The sequence below is a fragment of the Cucumis melo genome, chromosome 11 (genome assembly GCF_025177605.1).
Source record: "Cucumis melo cultivar AY chromosome 11, USDA_Cmelo_AY_1.0, whole genome shotgun sequence".
NCBI lineage: Eukaryota > Viridiplantae > Streptophyta > Magnoliopsida > Cucurbitales > Cucurbitaceae > Cucumis > Cucumis melo.
Window position 1 is genome coordinate 5170060 of NC_066867.1, and position 15217 is coordinate 5185276.

Here is a 15217-nt window from a genome sequence, read left to right on the forward strand (position 1 = left end):
GTAGACATTAGATGAAATTGAAGATTTTTTTATTTTAGAAAATAAAAGAACCAAATTGTTACAAACAGCTTTTAGAATTTAGTTTTTATCGTTTATAATTAGAATTTGCTAATAAAATTAGGTTTATAGTTAAAGACTACCGAGTTTCCACTTCAATTTAAATCATATAACATTAAATTTGCTTTTTAGAAACAAAGATAGAGAAGGAGAAGATAAAGGTGAAAAAAAGAAGGATGTAGAGGAGGTGATATGCGGATTGAGAGGACAGAAAAATATTGTGGATTAAGGCTATGTTTACCAAATTGTGATGTAAAAGTCATGTGATCATCATAAAATTTAATTAATTGATTAATGTTTTATTTATGAAAAAATAATTTTTAAGGATATATTTTCTTTTAAATACTTTTTTTAAAATGGGTTTAAAATTTAAATATTAGATTTTGAATTTTTTTTTGTTAGGTTTTTATTTTTTAAATAATATTATCTTAAAACATAATGTGAAAAATAGGGCATAGGAAAATTACTGTAAAAATAGGATCTAGTGAGTTATTTGATTAACCAAATATATATATATATATATATATATATATATATATATATATATACACTTTCTCATTAAATAAAATGGGATCGTGATAGAGATGGTTTAGGGCAACACATGAACATCCATAATACTCCGAAAAATAAATTCATCAATTGAAGAATGACAAGACAGCTAAAGTCTTTACCATCATAATTGAGAAAAATAAACACAAATAATTGATTTTACAAAAATAATTAAATCATAATAGAGGAGTCGTCAATGGATAATCTTATTGGAAATAAAATGGAGGAAAGAGACAAAGACAACCCTTTAGTCCCCATGTATTTCCTTGATGGGCACTATGCAGAGCGTTGCATCAGTCCCTTATAGTGCAGTGACACTCTTAACAACTTCATAAATATTTGGTTTATGATTTTAGGTCAAAATATGCCGAAGCTTAGTGGACTCTTTTGGGTTTTCTTCTATTTTCTTATGTTTTTTTTAGCATTTGATGTTCAAGAAGAAGGGTAAGAGATGAGATATTCCAAATTTACAAGCCTCAACAAAATGACATCTTTCATTACTTTTTGGAGCATTATTTTTGGACAACATCTTATTTGTTTATTGGTAATTGGTATCACTTCTAGTTAAAATTGATCTTCCAATGTTTTTTCGTTATAAATTATAAGTACTGCTACATCTTTAAAAAAAAAAAAAAACAATAGTTTGTGTTTATTATATCTCATTCAATGTTTTGGATGATCAAAGTATTTTTTTTTTTAAAAAAATAGTACATAGAAAATGCTTTAAAATTTTGGATTTATTTTAAAGTCATTTTCATAGATAAGATATGGAGTTTAAAAACTCATTTTTGTCATCGTGAAAATCATCTTCCTTTGAGTATTTCTTAATAAACGTGTTTCATAATTTTTTATTCTAATTTATGTATTTCATAACTCAGTTGACAACATCATAATCGAAGTCTTATTTACGACCACAATTTTATATACAATTTAGTAAGAGTATAATAGAAAATTTAATAAGAGTTAGCGGTTGGTAAAAGGCTTAGTTGTTCTCGGTTCATCCCAGATAAAATTGTACCGAGAAAGTTCAAATTATCAAATTTTTAGACTTTCTTGGTTCAATTTTTCCTGGAATAAAGCCACATTATCAAATTTTTAGGGTTTCTCGGTACAATTTTTCCTAAGATGAATGGAAATCCATAATTTCTTTTCAAATATCGGTTATATGCATAGTTTAATAATTATATTTTTGATATTTGATAAAGTATTTTTAAATTTTTTAAAAAATAAAAAAATAGTTAAGATTTGAGAAGATTTGAAAATTTTTTGAATTTGTCTAATGTCTACCGAGATGCACCAAAAATCCAAAAAATCAATAAGTTAATTTTTTTTTATATTTGTTGATCTCGTCCGAGATGAACCCAAAAAAGATGTTTGAACTCTTTAAAAAAAATGCTAATTTTACGAGACAAATCATATTAAATGAAGTTTGTGACAATTTCCTTTTTTACTTAGGTAAAAAACCCTACAAAAATTATTGATGAAGCTATAATTTAGAGGGTATACATATAAAAAAGCATTCTTCTTTAGGTAAAGAAATTTGAGCATTTTTCTTTTTATAAAAATAAAAATGTATAATTATGTCAATTAGATTTTTCCACATTGACACTCAAAAGAGGGAAGACTTAAATGATGATGTCACCTTAATCTTTTGCTATTAAAAACAAAAGGTGGCGTAAGAAGCAAATCCTAGAAAAGAAAAGGTGAAGTCTATATTGTGGACTCATACTACAATTGGAAATTTGGAAATCCCAATTAATTGTAGAATATCAATTTTCCAATCTTCTTCTCAAAGAAAAGTAAAAAAAGAAAGAAACAAAGAAAGACAATTTTCCTAACTTTGTAAGTTATAACTAAAGCTTCTCCATTTTTCTTTTGCAAAGTCTCATTTTTCTGTTGCAAAGTCTTATTTGAAATGGACCGAAGTTTACATAATAAAGAATAACGAGCAAGACTTAGGTGCAACTGTGTTTCTTTATCTACACATAGAGAGGAAAGTATAATATAGAATTTAAAATATCATGTTTTTACTATTCTACACCCATTATATAAAATCTATAATTTATACATTTCACATCTCAACTGCTAATGTTACATCGTAAAGATTGGATGTGTGGGTTGTTTAATTAAGTTATTTAATTTTTTAATTAATTTTTTGAAATTTGGAGATATTTATGAATATACCAAAGTTTCATAGTCTATCATTCTAATTAACACCAATAAGCCCTAATTTTTGGGGAGTTGTTTTAGATGTCTATCGGTTTCTATTAATATTTATCAATGATAGATAATAATAGTAGGTGTTTGAGGCAAGGGGTTGGTTATTATAGTCTTAGACTATTATAGTTAGGTTATAATAATTTATGTTTGGAGTGTAGATTCTTTTAATTTATGTTATAATCACGTGTTTGAAGTGTAAACTATTTTAGTTTGAGAAGAAAAATAGTAAACATTGTGGTATAAAAAACATAGAGTGTAAAATAGTAAAAATTGTAATAAATGCATGGTTTTAAAATAATGTTGACCGTAGTTAACTAGAAAGTGCAAAATAATAGTTTTTATAGTATTGAATAATGCTTCCCCAAACACCTCCTTAATGTTTATCATCACATATAAATGATATTTTGTTATATTTGTAAATATGTTGGTTTAACTTGAATTTTCAAAAAGCAACTAATAATCTCTCAAATAAACACTACAAGAAAATGGAGCATTCCCGACGCCGAAAAGCACGTCGGCATAAAGAACGTCGGGAATAAGGGTTTTTCCGACGCCATCAAGAATACGTCGGGAAAAGGATAAATTAATTTTAAAAAACGAACTATTCCCAACGCCGTGAACAGTGCGTCGGGAGCGGCGTCGGGAATAGGGGTTTCTCCCGACGCCGCGTGAAACGTTGGGAAAAGGGTTTAATGAGCGTCGGGAATTCCCCTTTTCCCGACGCGTTTTGAGGGATTTCCCGACGCCACGTCACTGCGTCGGAAAATCCCCTTTAAATTCATTTCAGTTCTGTAAATTACAGAACCGAAACCGAGAGGAGAAAAAGAAAGGAGAAGAAGTCGTCGCGATTGTGTTGTTCTGCCGTTGTTCCGCCGCCGTCCGTCGCCGCCTTCCCTCGCCGTCGTCTGCCACTTTAGTTAAGTGAAATATGAAAATTTATTTAGTTTAAGTTTATGTTTTAGGGTTTTTTTTTATGAAAATTAGTTTAGGGTTTTTTTTTATGAAAATTAGTTTAGGATTTTCTTTTGGAATAATTTTTGTTTGTTAAATGTATTTTTGTATAGAGTGTGTGTAATTTGTGGTTGAATTGAAATTGAAATTTGAAATTTGAATGGTTTAGGATTTTTGTTTTAGAAAATTGAATTGAGGGGGGATTTTATAGTTAAATGAAAATTGAATGTGGGTTGAATTGGGGGAGGGGGTTTATTGTTAAATTGAAAATTGAATTGGGAGGAGGGTTTATATTTGAATTGAAAATTGAAATTGGAGGGGGGGGGGGGGGGAAGTTAATAGTTAAATTGAATTGGGAATGTAATATGTGTGTTAAGATTTGTTTTGGCTATCCTGCAGTTATGGTAGCCTGTTTGTGTTCGTATTTGGTTATTGAATGTTTGTTTTCTATATGTCCATAGTCATTATGTCATATCGATGATCAAATTTTATGGAGACGGACGATATGTTCCTCCAGTTTGAGGAGGATTTAGATAACATTGCGGGAGGGTCGTCATCTGTGGGCGACAATATGGGTGAGTCTAAGAATTTTTTTCATTTTTAACTTACAAATATTTAATGTAGGGGTTTCTAACTTTATATGTTATTGTCTATTTATTGAGCAGGGTCTTCTTCTCAACAAATGACTCCGACTCCTAGGAGACGTGTGCAGTCTCGACTCTTGGAGTTAGAGCGCCACGTTGCAATAAATGGGTGCATTCCGATGACGATCGCCCCTGGAGCGGAGAAGCCTATTTCTCCATACGCCGTTCGCTTCAGTCAGGCGATAGGCGTGTGCGTGAGAAAGACATTTCCCGTCCGTTGTCTTAAGTGGGCGGACGTTGGGAGAGAATACATTGAGGTCGTCAAGGGCGACCTCCAGGTAATTAAATGCACTACACACATTTATATATGATTTCATTTGAAACATATCTAACTTTAACCAATCTAATGTGTTATGTTTGTAATGTGTAGCGATTGTTTGTGTTTGATTTCAATGATCAAGCAATGAACAAGTTTGTTGAGCATCAGATGCTCACGACCTTTAAAGAGTTCCGGGCCGACTGTCATAGACATTTCAAAAAGTACAGCGACCCAGAGGAGGCTCGTGCCAACCCACCAAACGCATTGGTTGGACGTGATGAGGATTGACACTTCCTCTGCGACCATTATATCAGCCGTGCATTCCAGGTATTTGTCATGATTAATTATGATAACAAGTTTTAATATGTATAAGAAATAAACAATATAATTGTTTTAATGCAGGAGCAATCACGGAAAAACAAGGCTGCAAGACAGAAGCAGCCTTACAATCATAGTAGCGGGTCCAAGTCGTTTCTACAACGACAGTATGAGCTCGCTGAAAGAAGAGGGCAGCCGGTCGATCGTGTGGAATTGTTTCGGGAAACACACGTTCGAGCTGGGACATTCGTGTCGCAGGCTGTCGAGGATGCGCATGTAAGTTATACCCTTATTAATTATCCACTTTTATTATATATTTTTGCGTTACCTAACATAATTTTTAAAATTGTTGCAGAATCAAATGCTGGAACTCTAATCCCAGCCTACCCCAGAGGGTAGTCAACCACTCTCTGAGGATGAGATATGCGATCAGGTGTTCGGTAGACGACCAGGCTACTCAAAAGGCCTTGGTTGGGGACCCAAGCCGAAGGTCCGCAGAACGGCAAGTGCAAGCAGTTCGTCGATATCTTGTTCGCAGTCCACACAAAAAGAGATTGAATTACAAGCTAAACTTCATGAAGCTTTGGAACGGATTGAAGTACAAGATAGAAATCACCAAGCATTAGCTTCACAAGTGGAAGCTATGAAAAAGATGATTGAAGACCTAACTCGTGCACAACAGGGACCACCACATGATCCCTAGCTCTGCGGTACGTCGTATATGTCTCTATTATTCTTAAGTTTTTGCAATATATGATTATGTATTAAACTTAGTTATTTTTATACCATTTTTAGGACCGAAAGTGTAGAATGACGCGCATACGCACCTCGTTGGGAGATTTTTCATTATGTTTGTGTTTTTTCTATTTTGAGAACTATATTTTGTTGTAGTCAACTTATTCGTATTATTAAATTTAATTCTATTTTTTAAATTTGTGTTTGTATATTTATTAATTTATTTTAATTTAATCCAAAACGTCGCGAAATTTTTTTGAGCAATCCGAACATCATTGTGAATGTTTGAGCAAAATATTATAAGGAAAAAAGTAAAAATAAAATATTTAAAAAAATATATAAAAAATATTTTTCGACGTCGAGTTGGTACGGCGTCGGGAAAGCCTCTCGTGACGCATTTCTCCCGACGTTCTTTCCGACGCCGTTTTGTACGTCGGGATATCCTTTCCCGACGTACGTTGCATTTTCGCCGACGTATTTGTGCATCGGGAGTACCCCTGTCTCTTATAGTGAAAAACCCTTAAAAAAAAAAAGAAAGAAAACTTGAGAAAGAAAAATGGAGAATTCAAATAAAATTTCAACAAAAACCACATTATTATCTTCCAATTATTTCTAATATTTTGATAATTATAAGCATATATTTTTCTTTCTACATTTTGGCTACATTTTGAATGTTATAGGTTTTATGGCTCTCTACCGAGCACAACTTAGTTATACATACATACATACATACATATATATATATATGTTATTGAGATTTATGTTCTAAAACTCGTAGTTTGTAGTTAAATTATATTTTATTCAATAAAATGGTTATTGAAGACTTATTAGTAAAATTAGAATACCATAATCTTGAATCCAATAAACTAAGGTCCAGAGGCTATCTAGTGTAGGCTTGAACTTTACGTAGAAACATAAATGTGGATCAAATTTGAGTATATAGCCCAAACGGTCTATAGTGTATGAATAAGGTTGGACGCCTTATTCTAGGAACATTGCATGCAGCCTGCTTTGTAGTTAGTACAAATGATGTGATCCTGAAATAGTTACTTTAATTTATAACATCGTTGACCGTATAAAACTGACTATTTCAAATTTTTGACTTAATCTTAATTCTGAGCTAACTATAAACTTCTATTCAAACGGTATTATCTTTAGATTTGCATGGGTGAGGGCAGCTCAATGGCGCTAGCCCAATAAGCCTCCTATTTTAGGAGTAAGACCGGGTGGATAGCGAGGGACATAGGGTGCAAGACGAAATTCACTCCTACCCACTTTTAAGGTTAATGGATAGGTTGTTTCTTTAAGGATTGAATCCAAGTTTTGAACAAGGGGCCTCACCTTTTCATTGGCTCGAGATGGATTCGGTTTATAAGTTGGATCTTAAACCAATTTTTTAATAGCGGATTAGTGGAACTTAAGGAACAAGATGTAATCTCGGGGGTAAAATGGTATTTTGATCCAGTCGAGATTACGAACAACCTGTGACAAAGAACTAATTCATTAATCATGGTTATATCAGGTGGACAGAAATATATCTATAGTGAGAGGAGTGCAACTACGAGACTTTAGTGGAATAACCCTTTAGTTAACAAATGTTGATTAGCTCGGTTTAAAGGGGTTTAGCCAGTTAATCCCGAATTGTTAGAGCCCATGATCTATAGGTCCATTAGGTTCTCTTGTTAGCTCATATGGAATTAACTTAGAACAACATATTGGAATAACTTGAATTGTTCAAATTAGGTAAAGAGAAAGAAACCGACAAGTATATGTGATATAGTGGTCGGTTATAGAAAGAGCTTTATATTTAAATATGATTTAAATATTATAAAAATATGAATACAGATTCATATTCGAAAGCTCGGAATTGATGGAAATGGTCAAAGTTATAAAAAGTCAAAATGTTGATTTTTAACTTTGAAAAGTCAAATTTTGACCGACTTTATATTAAAATGTGATTTAAATTTCAGAAAAATGGATACAGATTCATGCTCGAGAGGTCTTAATTAGTCAAGACGAACAAAATGGTAAAAAGTCAAAATGTTGACTTTTGACTTGAAAAAGTCAAAGTTTGATTTTTACTTAAGTGGTTAAATGACAAAAATACCATTGGACTAGGTTAATGGAAAAATTCAACATTTTGTTGAATAATCCCACTAAATAAGTGGCTACATGAGATGTAGATACCTAGCCCACTAAGTTCCACTAATGAATAGTGGATCATTAAGTGTTGAGATTTAATAAATTAATTATATACAATTTTGCATGTAATTAGTTTATTTAAAGAGATTTTTTTTCAAAGTTTCGAAGATTCTTTTGCCTTTTTGTTTATATTTTTTACAAAATTATTTAAAAAATAATATCTCTTCCAAAATTCTCAACCCTGTCTCTCCCTCCAAATTTCATCTCTTTCTCAAATTTCCTTCATTGAACGAGTCCCACAATCTGGTTCTAAGTCCGAAGGAGATTGCGAGGATCGAGAGACTCTAAAGCTAAATTAGGGTAATTATAATGGATGTTAATCACTAAATTTAGTTTAGTTGCAATTAGGGTAAAAATCCGATCTTAATTCCACTGCTCATGTCTCGCATTCCATCATATATATATACATACATACATACATATATTTATCTCATCTAGCTTAGTCAATTCAACACTTGAGATGTTTACTTTTCCTATTTGAGATGCACATTCTTTGATGCCACACCTTGATTTCCCTATTACAATTTGACTACATGCTATATCTTTCTTGTGGACTATTAATATACCAACATTGTTTACAGTGGTAGATCCAGAAAATTTATTGTAAGATTTGAACCTAGATTGGAAGGGGTCTGACAAATAAAGTAACCACTAAGATATCTATAAGTATTAGAAATTATATAAAAATGATAAAGTTGGAAGAGAGGCTCGAACCCCCTAAACCTATACTAAATCTGTTGGTGCTTGTTTATTTCTTCTAATTTATTTCGAATTCATCCAACTATATCTCATTCTTCTTAACAAATTATAAAAGTAAAAAAAAAAAAAAATCCAAACATCAATTTTTAAGATGATAATTAATACTTTTGTGACCAATCAAATTCGTTTTTCATACACGCCGCCTAATTAATTCAAACTAAAAAAACGGCACTACTTTTAAATTTTACATGCAATAAATATGAATGACTTCGTAGGAAAAGTCACAAATTTGTATTCCAACAAAAGTCAATAGGTTTACTTGTCCATAGAACTATACACTAACTTTATTATTCCTCCATGTCCCACATCTCCCCAATCCACTATTCAACCATATAATTCATATTAAATGCTTCATCACTCAAAATCAATTCTATTTGACCAAACTTTAATATTTCATACATAATTTAAAAACTTAACTTTCAAAAAAGTATTCAAAATCGTTACACACAACTAAATTTCAAAAGAGTATTCAAAGTCATTAAAAGTCTTTTAAAACTTTATTTAAAGTAGAATTTCATTAATATTTGAAACTTGAATGTGATCTCAATCATTATTGTAACATATTAAATCTCAATTTTTTTTTTACAAAACGCTATCTATTATAATTTTGAATCATAAAAGAAGAACTCAAGAATGATAAGTTTCTTCAAATTTAGCCGATATATTTTCAATTGTGTAGTTTCAATAAATTTTAAGTTCAATATACTAGTTTATTGATTTTTTAAAACTATCTTTTTCTTATCAACTAGCATTCTTAATTACTATAAATTTTGAAAATTGAATCACAAATATATATTGTAGAGCTTTCCATGGATTTGACAAAATGAGTTTTGAAAATTAGATTCACGGTCTTTAAGTTTATAACTTCTGCAAACTAACGAAAAAAGAAGTCCAACTCATAAAATGTAAAAAAAGTATGGATAATGCACATTTGTTAATCCGAAGTACAGTAACTATAAAGTGAGAAAAGTGTGTATTTCACACTTAAAATATCACATTCTTAAATTTTTGAAATAATTGCAAATATAATAATTATATTTAAAATAATTAACTATACAGTAACATTTTAAAAAAATTGCAAATATAGACTATAGAGAAAATATTGATTTATCACTAATAAACCATTATGATATGTTTGGGGTGAGGTTTTAGGGGGAAAAAGGTTAGGAAATTAGGCCAAACACGATAAATGGGGATTATGATTATCCTAATCCTCAAATAACTTTATCTTCTCCTTTCTTACTACCCTACATTACCCCCTAAATAATTCAATCCAAATTTTATTATTGTTTTTTAAATTATTACAATCATGACATTTTCACCAAATACATATTATTATAACATTACTATCACAATTTCTCCCTCAAACACATACTATCATAACACTACTTTTCATATTATTTCCTCCAAACGCATATTACCATAACACTACCAATAATAATTTTTTCCCCAAACACATATTATCATAATACTAAAATTATCAGGATCATTTTCTCTCATAACTCTTCCCATCTCTCAAATGGACCTAAGAGTCTATATATTTTTAAAATATTGCTACATATTAAATAATTATAAAAAAATTTCACACTTCGTCATTTTTCATTATTATGTGAAAGTTATCACTATTATCTAACCATTTAATTATTTTGACAAATATTAGATTAAATCTAAGATTGATCAAAAATATAAAAATTAAAATAGGACAATTGTGAAAGTGACGATTAAAATTGAAGAAATTCAAAATAGATTGATTTTTTTTAGTACTCGAATTGAAATACCACAAAATTAGGTTTGAACAAAAAATGTATTTTAACCATAATATTTTTGTTGAAAAATCGAAGTGTTAGTCCAAATTAAAATTTCATGGTTTAAGTGCAGTGTCCCAAATTTAAATAGAACCCCACAACACATCCCGCCGGATAAACTAAAATAATTTCCAAATCCCCAAATTAAAGAAGAAATGCATTATTTGAATCTCCTCTTCTTCTTCCTCTTCCTTTCTCCCACACTAACCAAATCCCTATCAGATCCCCCGCCTAGCCCCGACGTAAGCAGCGGTGGAAAGCACTTCGTCCTAGTTCACGGAGCCTGCCTCGGGGCCTGGTCCTGGTACAAGCTATCAACGCTGCTCCGATCCGCGGGGCATCGGGTGACAGCGTTAGACATGGCGGGGGCTGGAATTGATCCTCGGGAGGCGGAGAGCCTGACGTTCAACGAATACGTTGAGCCGTTGAGAAGTTTCATGGCGGAGGTGGGGGAGGATGAGAAGGTGATTCTGGTAGGGCACAGCCAAGGCGGGCTTTGCATATCGAAGGCAATGGAGGAATATCCGGAGAAAATATGTGTTGCGGTATTTGTGGTTGCCGCTATGCCTGGCCCAGCCCTAAACGCTTCATTTCTAATTGGTGAGGTATGATTCAATATTCTTCTTCCTCTTCTCACATTTCAACAAATATCTTCTAAAAATTTGAATTCCTTTTAATTAAAATTTAAAAATTCACTTTGTTTGTTGTTTTGTGTTAACTCTTAGATTTTAAAATAATAAATTTATGTAAACAACTCCGCTCAAAAATTTTCCTCTCTACATATTTGATATCTTATTTTCCTAGAAGGACATACCAGTTTTGAAGCCCATTTAACAATTACACTTTTTTAAGTTTGAGCATTTATTTAATTTCATTGATTTCTTTTTTTAAGAAACTATATAACAATATATCTATATATCTATCTATATATATATATATATATAAGCTTTTTGGCCTATAGTTTTCATTTGGTCTATATTTTAAAATGTTTCACAAGTTAATCTAAAAACTAAAACTATTTCTATGCGCAAGTTTGTTTGATTCCCTATACTAAAAGTCGCTTATAACAATGTTAAATGACCATAAAAGAAGACTATTAAATACTAGGGATGCAAGAATAACCTGAATAACTCAACAACCCAGACTACTAACTCATATGGGTTAGGTAGGGTTAGTTTAAATTGTGATTTGAGTTGAGTTGGGTCTCTGGTTGGAGTTAAAAAATTCAGTTAACACAACTCAATCCGAATTATTAATATATATATACTTTTATGATCTTTTGAAACTTTGAATTTATGGATGTTTGAATTTTTAGACGTGAATATTTATCGATTGTACGAACATTAGGAATGAAAAAAAAATACAATCCGACAATCCAACGTTGGGAATATAATTTGGGTTATTCCAACTCGAAAATATGGGTTGGGTTGGAAATGTCCCTAAACCCAACCCAGCCCATTTACATCCCTATTAAATACTATGAACTTGTTGTCGGCGATGGAGAGTTGGTGAGAGTGTTGAGTTGATTACTATGGTCAATAGTTATTATGTTCTGTGAGTTATAGTAGTCTAATTTTGAGGTGCATGTTATTTGTGTTTGAGATGTGGTCTATTTCTTTTTTTTTAAAATGTCTTTTTAAGTACAACTTGGGATTGGAAATTTGAACCTGAGAACTTTTGTCCTCGAGAACATATAGATGTTAATTAAGCTAAACTTACGTTGGTAATGTCGTATATTTTAGTTTATTAACAAAAAGAAAAAGGGGTAACTAATGTGTGAGAAATTGTAAACACTATAAAAGATAGTAAACATTGTAACAAAGATAGAATTGTAAACATCGTAAAAGATAGTAAACATTGTAACGAAAAGGAATTTGAAATAATAGTACATCGTAGGTTGATTGGAGCTTTAATATGGTGCGGACTATAATATTTTATTCCACCTACTTGAAGTTGTGGACCAAATGCCCTTTGAGTTGTAAATAGTTTAATGCAGAAAAACGAGGGTTATATTAACTTTATTCCCCTCATGTCCCATATGTTAGGTGGACTATTACAGATTGTTCAAGCCACAAGATAAACTTTAAAAGTTTTTCAGGAGAGTAGTGTTCTAACATCCTATTATTAAAAATGACATATTTTTTAAAATTAAACACTTAAAAAGTTAAACCAAACACACCTTGCCATAATTCAAATGAAATTTAAAGTTGGAAAGTTCCATGGCAAAACATCATCCAATTTAATGTTTCAACCCAATTGAAATATTTCAACAATGATCACTTAGATTTGATTGTTTAAATTTTGTTATTCAAATCTATTCGTTTAGATTTGATAATTTTTTGTAGATTTGGTTATCCAATATCCTAACGATTTTTTCTTCGGTATCTCTTATATTTGACGCACAATAACAACCAAATAACATTTTAAAAAAATAGATTTTTTATATTTGGTATACCAAACCAAATAAAAGTTTGAAAAAAATAAAAAAAATTGTAGAAGAAGAGAAAAAAAAACTATAGAAAGAAAAAGAAAAATAGCAGAAAAAGACGATGGAAAGAAAAAAAAAACACGATAAAAAAAAGAAGAGCAAATCTAGAATGTTTAGAAAAAAGAAATCAATTTCATGCTTTTTTATTTTCTTACATTTGCAAATATTTCGTAGGTTTGTTATATATTTATGAAAATTAACCTAATAATTAAGTATATAGCAAATTTTAAAAGATTGTAAGTATAATAAAATTTATGAATGATAGACTTTTGATAGACTCTTATAGTTTATTATTAATAGAATTTTACAGATTTTGCTATATTTAATTTAAAATATTATCTAATTGCTATATTTACGAACATAGTACAGTTACGCAAGAGGTTAGATTTTGGGCCTGACAGCCGTTATACATATGGTAATGGGCCCACAAGCCCACCAACAACTTTGACATTTGGCCCATTGTTCTTGGCCGCAAGTGTATTCAACAAAAGCCCGCCGGAGGTAAATCAATTTATTATTTATTTATATTCAAGACTTCAACTATTTCTAAATTCTACCATCTTCTAACAATACTATATTATTAAACACTTAAACAAGTTAAACCCCACTCACTCTTTATTTTATAAAATTAAGTATACATTTATCAAGAATTCCGTTGAATTAGTTGATGTGCTTAATATAAAGAAATCCATTGAAAGTTAATTCAACACTTAGATGATATAATATGTTTAGATTTAATGTTATTATTACGCATGAGAATATAGTAAATCTAACCATCAATTGTAATATAGTTTACCAGATAAAACATCTTTTACTATATATTCTAAAAACCAATATAATTTGATCATCCACCCTCACTACAAGTAAATCCATGGGCTAAATATACAAGTGGATTAGGTAAGGTCTTTTTCGATATTAGTTTTGTTTTTTTCTTTGAAAATATCATTTAGAGTATAAATTAGTTTCTAAGTCTGTTTGTCATCTTATTCACTTCCTACAACAAAAACTAATTCATGTCCAAAAAAACTAAAAAAGAAAAAGGAAAAAAGAAAATTAAAGTAGGCTTCCTTTGGTAACGATCTTCAAATTTTTTATAGAAACAACTGAATTCTAGTTCAATATTTTTAATAAAAAAAAAAAACAAGTTTTTTTTTAATGATTTTATTTTATTTTTTCAAACTTGGGATTGGTTTTCTAAAATAAAGGTGGACGTGTTTATTGGCTTAATTTTTAAAATCCAAATATCGAAACCAATGTCTCATTTGACAACCACCATTTTGATTTACTAATTTAACTTTTTAAAAATTAATTTTATAGACACATATTCCCATAGTACTCGTGCTTTTAAAAACAAATGTAGTAAGAAAATTAGAAACAAACGAACATAAGTCATCGAAAAAATTTAAAAAATAAACTTACACCCATAATCTTTAGAGTTGCTTAATTTAAATCATGAAATAACGGTTGTATTAATTTAAATCTCAAACTTTTATAAGATTATTAATTTACTCCTCAATTGGTTTTCAAATGGATAGACATCACATGAGACTCATAATTTTATTGATTAAACAAATCTATCCGGACTCATTTTTGAAAATTGTTCATGCAATATTACATATTTTGATACATTTATAAAACTCAATAAAATGGTTATAAAAGGGGTCACATGACATGTTTTGGTTGTCTTTTGGTATGGTATAGGACTTGACATTAGGACGGATATTAGTGAGACCAACCCATTTGTTTGGAGGAGAGCAATGGAACAAAGATTTAGTTCTGACAAAGGAAAGATATGGCGCCGTCAAAAGAGTTTTTGTTGTTTCGGATAAGGATAAGGTTATCAAGAAAAACTTTCAAAAATGGGTTATTCGTAGAAACCCACCTAATGGTGTTGTGGAAGTTAAAGGATCAGATCATATGGTCATGACGTCTAAGCCTTTAGATCTCTTCAACATACTTTCACACATTGCTCGTCAATATTCTTAGTCCTTTTAATCCTCTTTTGTATTATTTTAGAATTGTGTTTCTTAGTAATGTGGGGCTTTTGACAAAATATTAAAAGAATTGTTGTAATATAAAAGAAGTTTGTATCTTTGGTTTCAAACAATCTCAATTTGACGTTGTGTGTACTAGCTCAATTGAGTGAATGATATAATAATACTTGGAGAGAGTGATTTTATAGTTTTTTAGTTGGGATAACTTTTATGGTTTGTGGTTTTTTTCGTGGGTT

At 30.6% G+C, this 15217-nt stretch overlaps 2 protein-coding genes across 2 annotated transcripts in view; both read left to right on the forward strand.

Annotated features, from left to right (window-relative positions):
- Nucleotides 1-4545: 4545 nt before the first annotated feature.
- LOC127144016 (uncharacterized) overlaps nt 4546-15217 on the forward strand; it is a 28162-nt gene continuing 17490 nt past the window's right edge. Inside the window, exon 1 of the mRNA XM_051079406.1 lies at nt 4546-4699. The gene's annotated coding sequence lies outside the window, so the exon portion shown is untranslated. The remainder of the gene's footprint in view (nt 4700-15217) is intronic.
- LOC103498416 (methyl jasmonate esterase 1-like) lies at nt 10537-15168 on the forward strand. The gene is made up of 3 exons (XM_008461005.3): nt 10537-11104; nt 13357-13488; nt 14689-15168. Exons 1-3 carry the CDS (start codon nt 10655-10657, stop codon nt 14971-14973), a joined length of 867 nt encoding a protein of 288 aa, XP_008459227.2. The 5' UTR covers nt 10537-10654; the 3' UTR covers nt 14974-15168.

Coding starts and splice junctions, on each gene's coding strand:
- LOC103498416 (XM_008461005.3), top strand. CDS start 10,655: ATGCATTATTTGAATCTCCTCTTCTTCTTCCTCTTCCTTTCTCCCACA. Junction 11,105..13,356: donor CTTCATTTCTAATTGGTGAG/GTATGATTCAAT, acceptor AACATAGTACAG/TTACGCAAGAGGTTAGATTT. Junction 13,489..14,688: donor TCAACAAAAGCCCGCCGGAG/GTAAATCAATTT, acceptor GGTATGGTATAG/GACTTGACATTAGGACGGAT.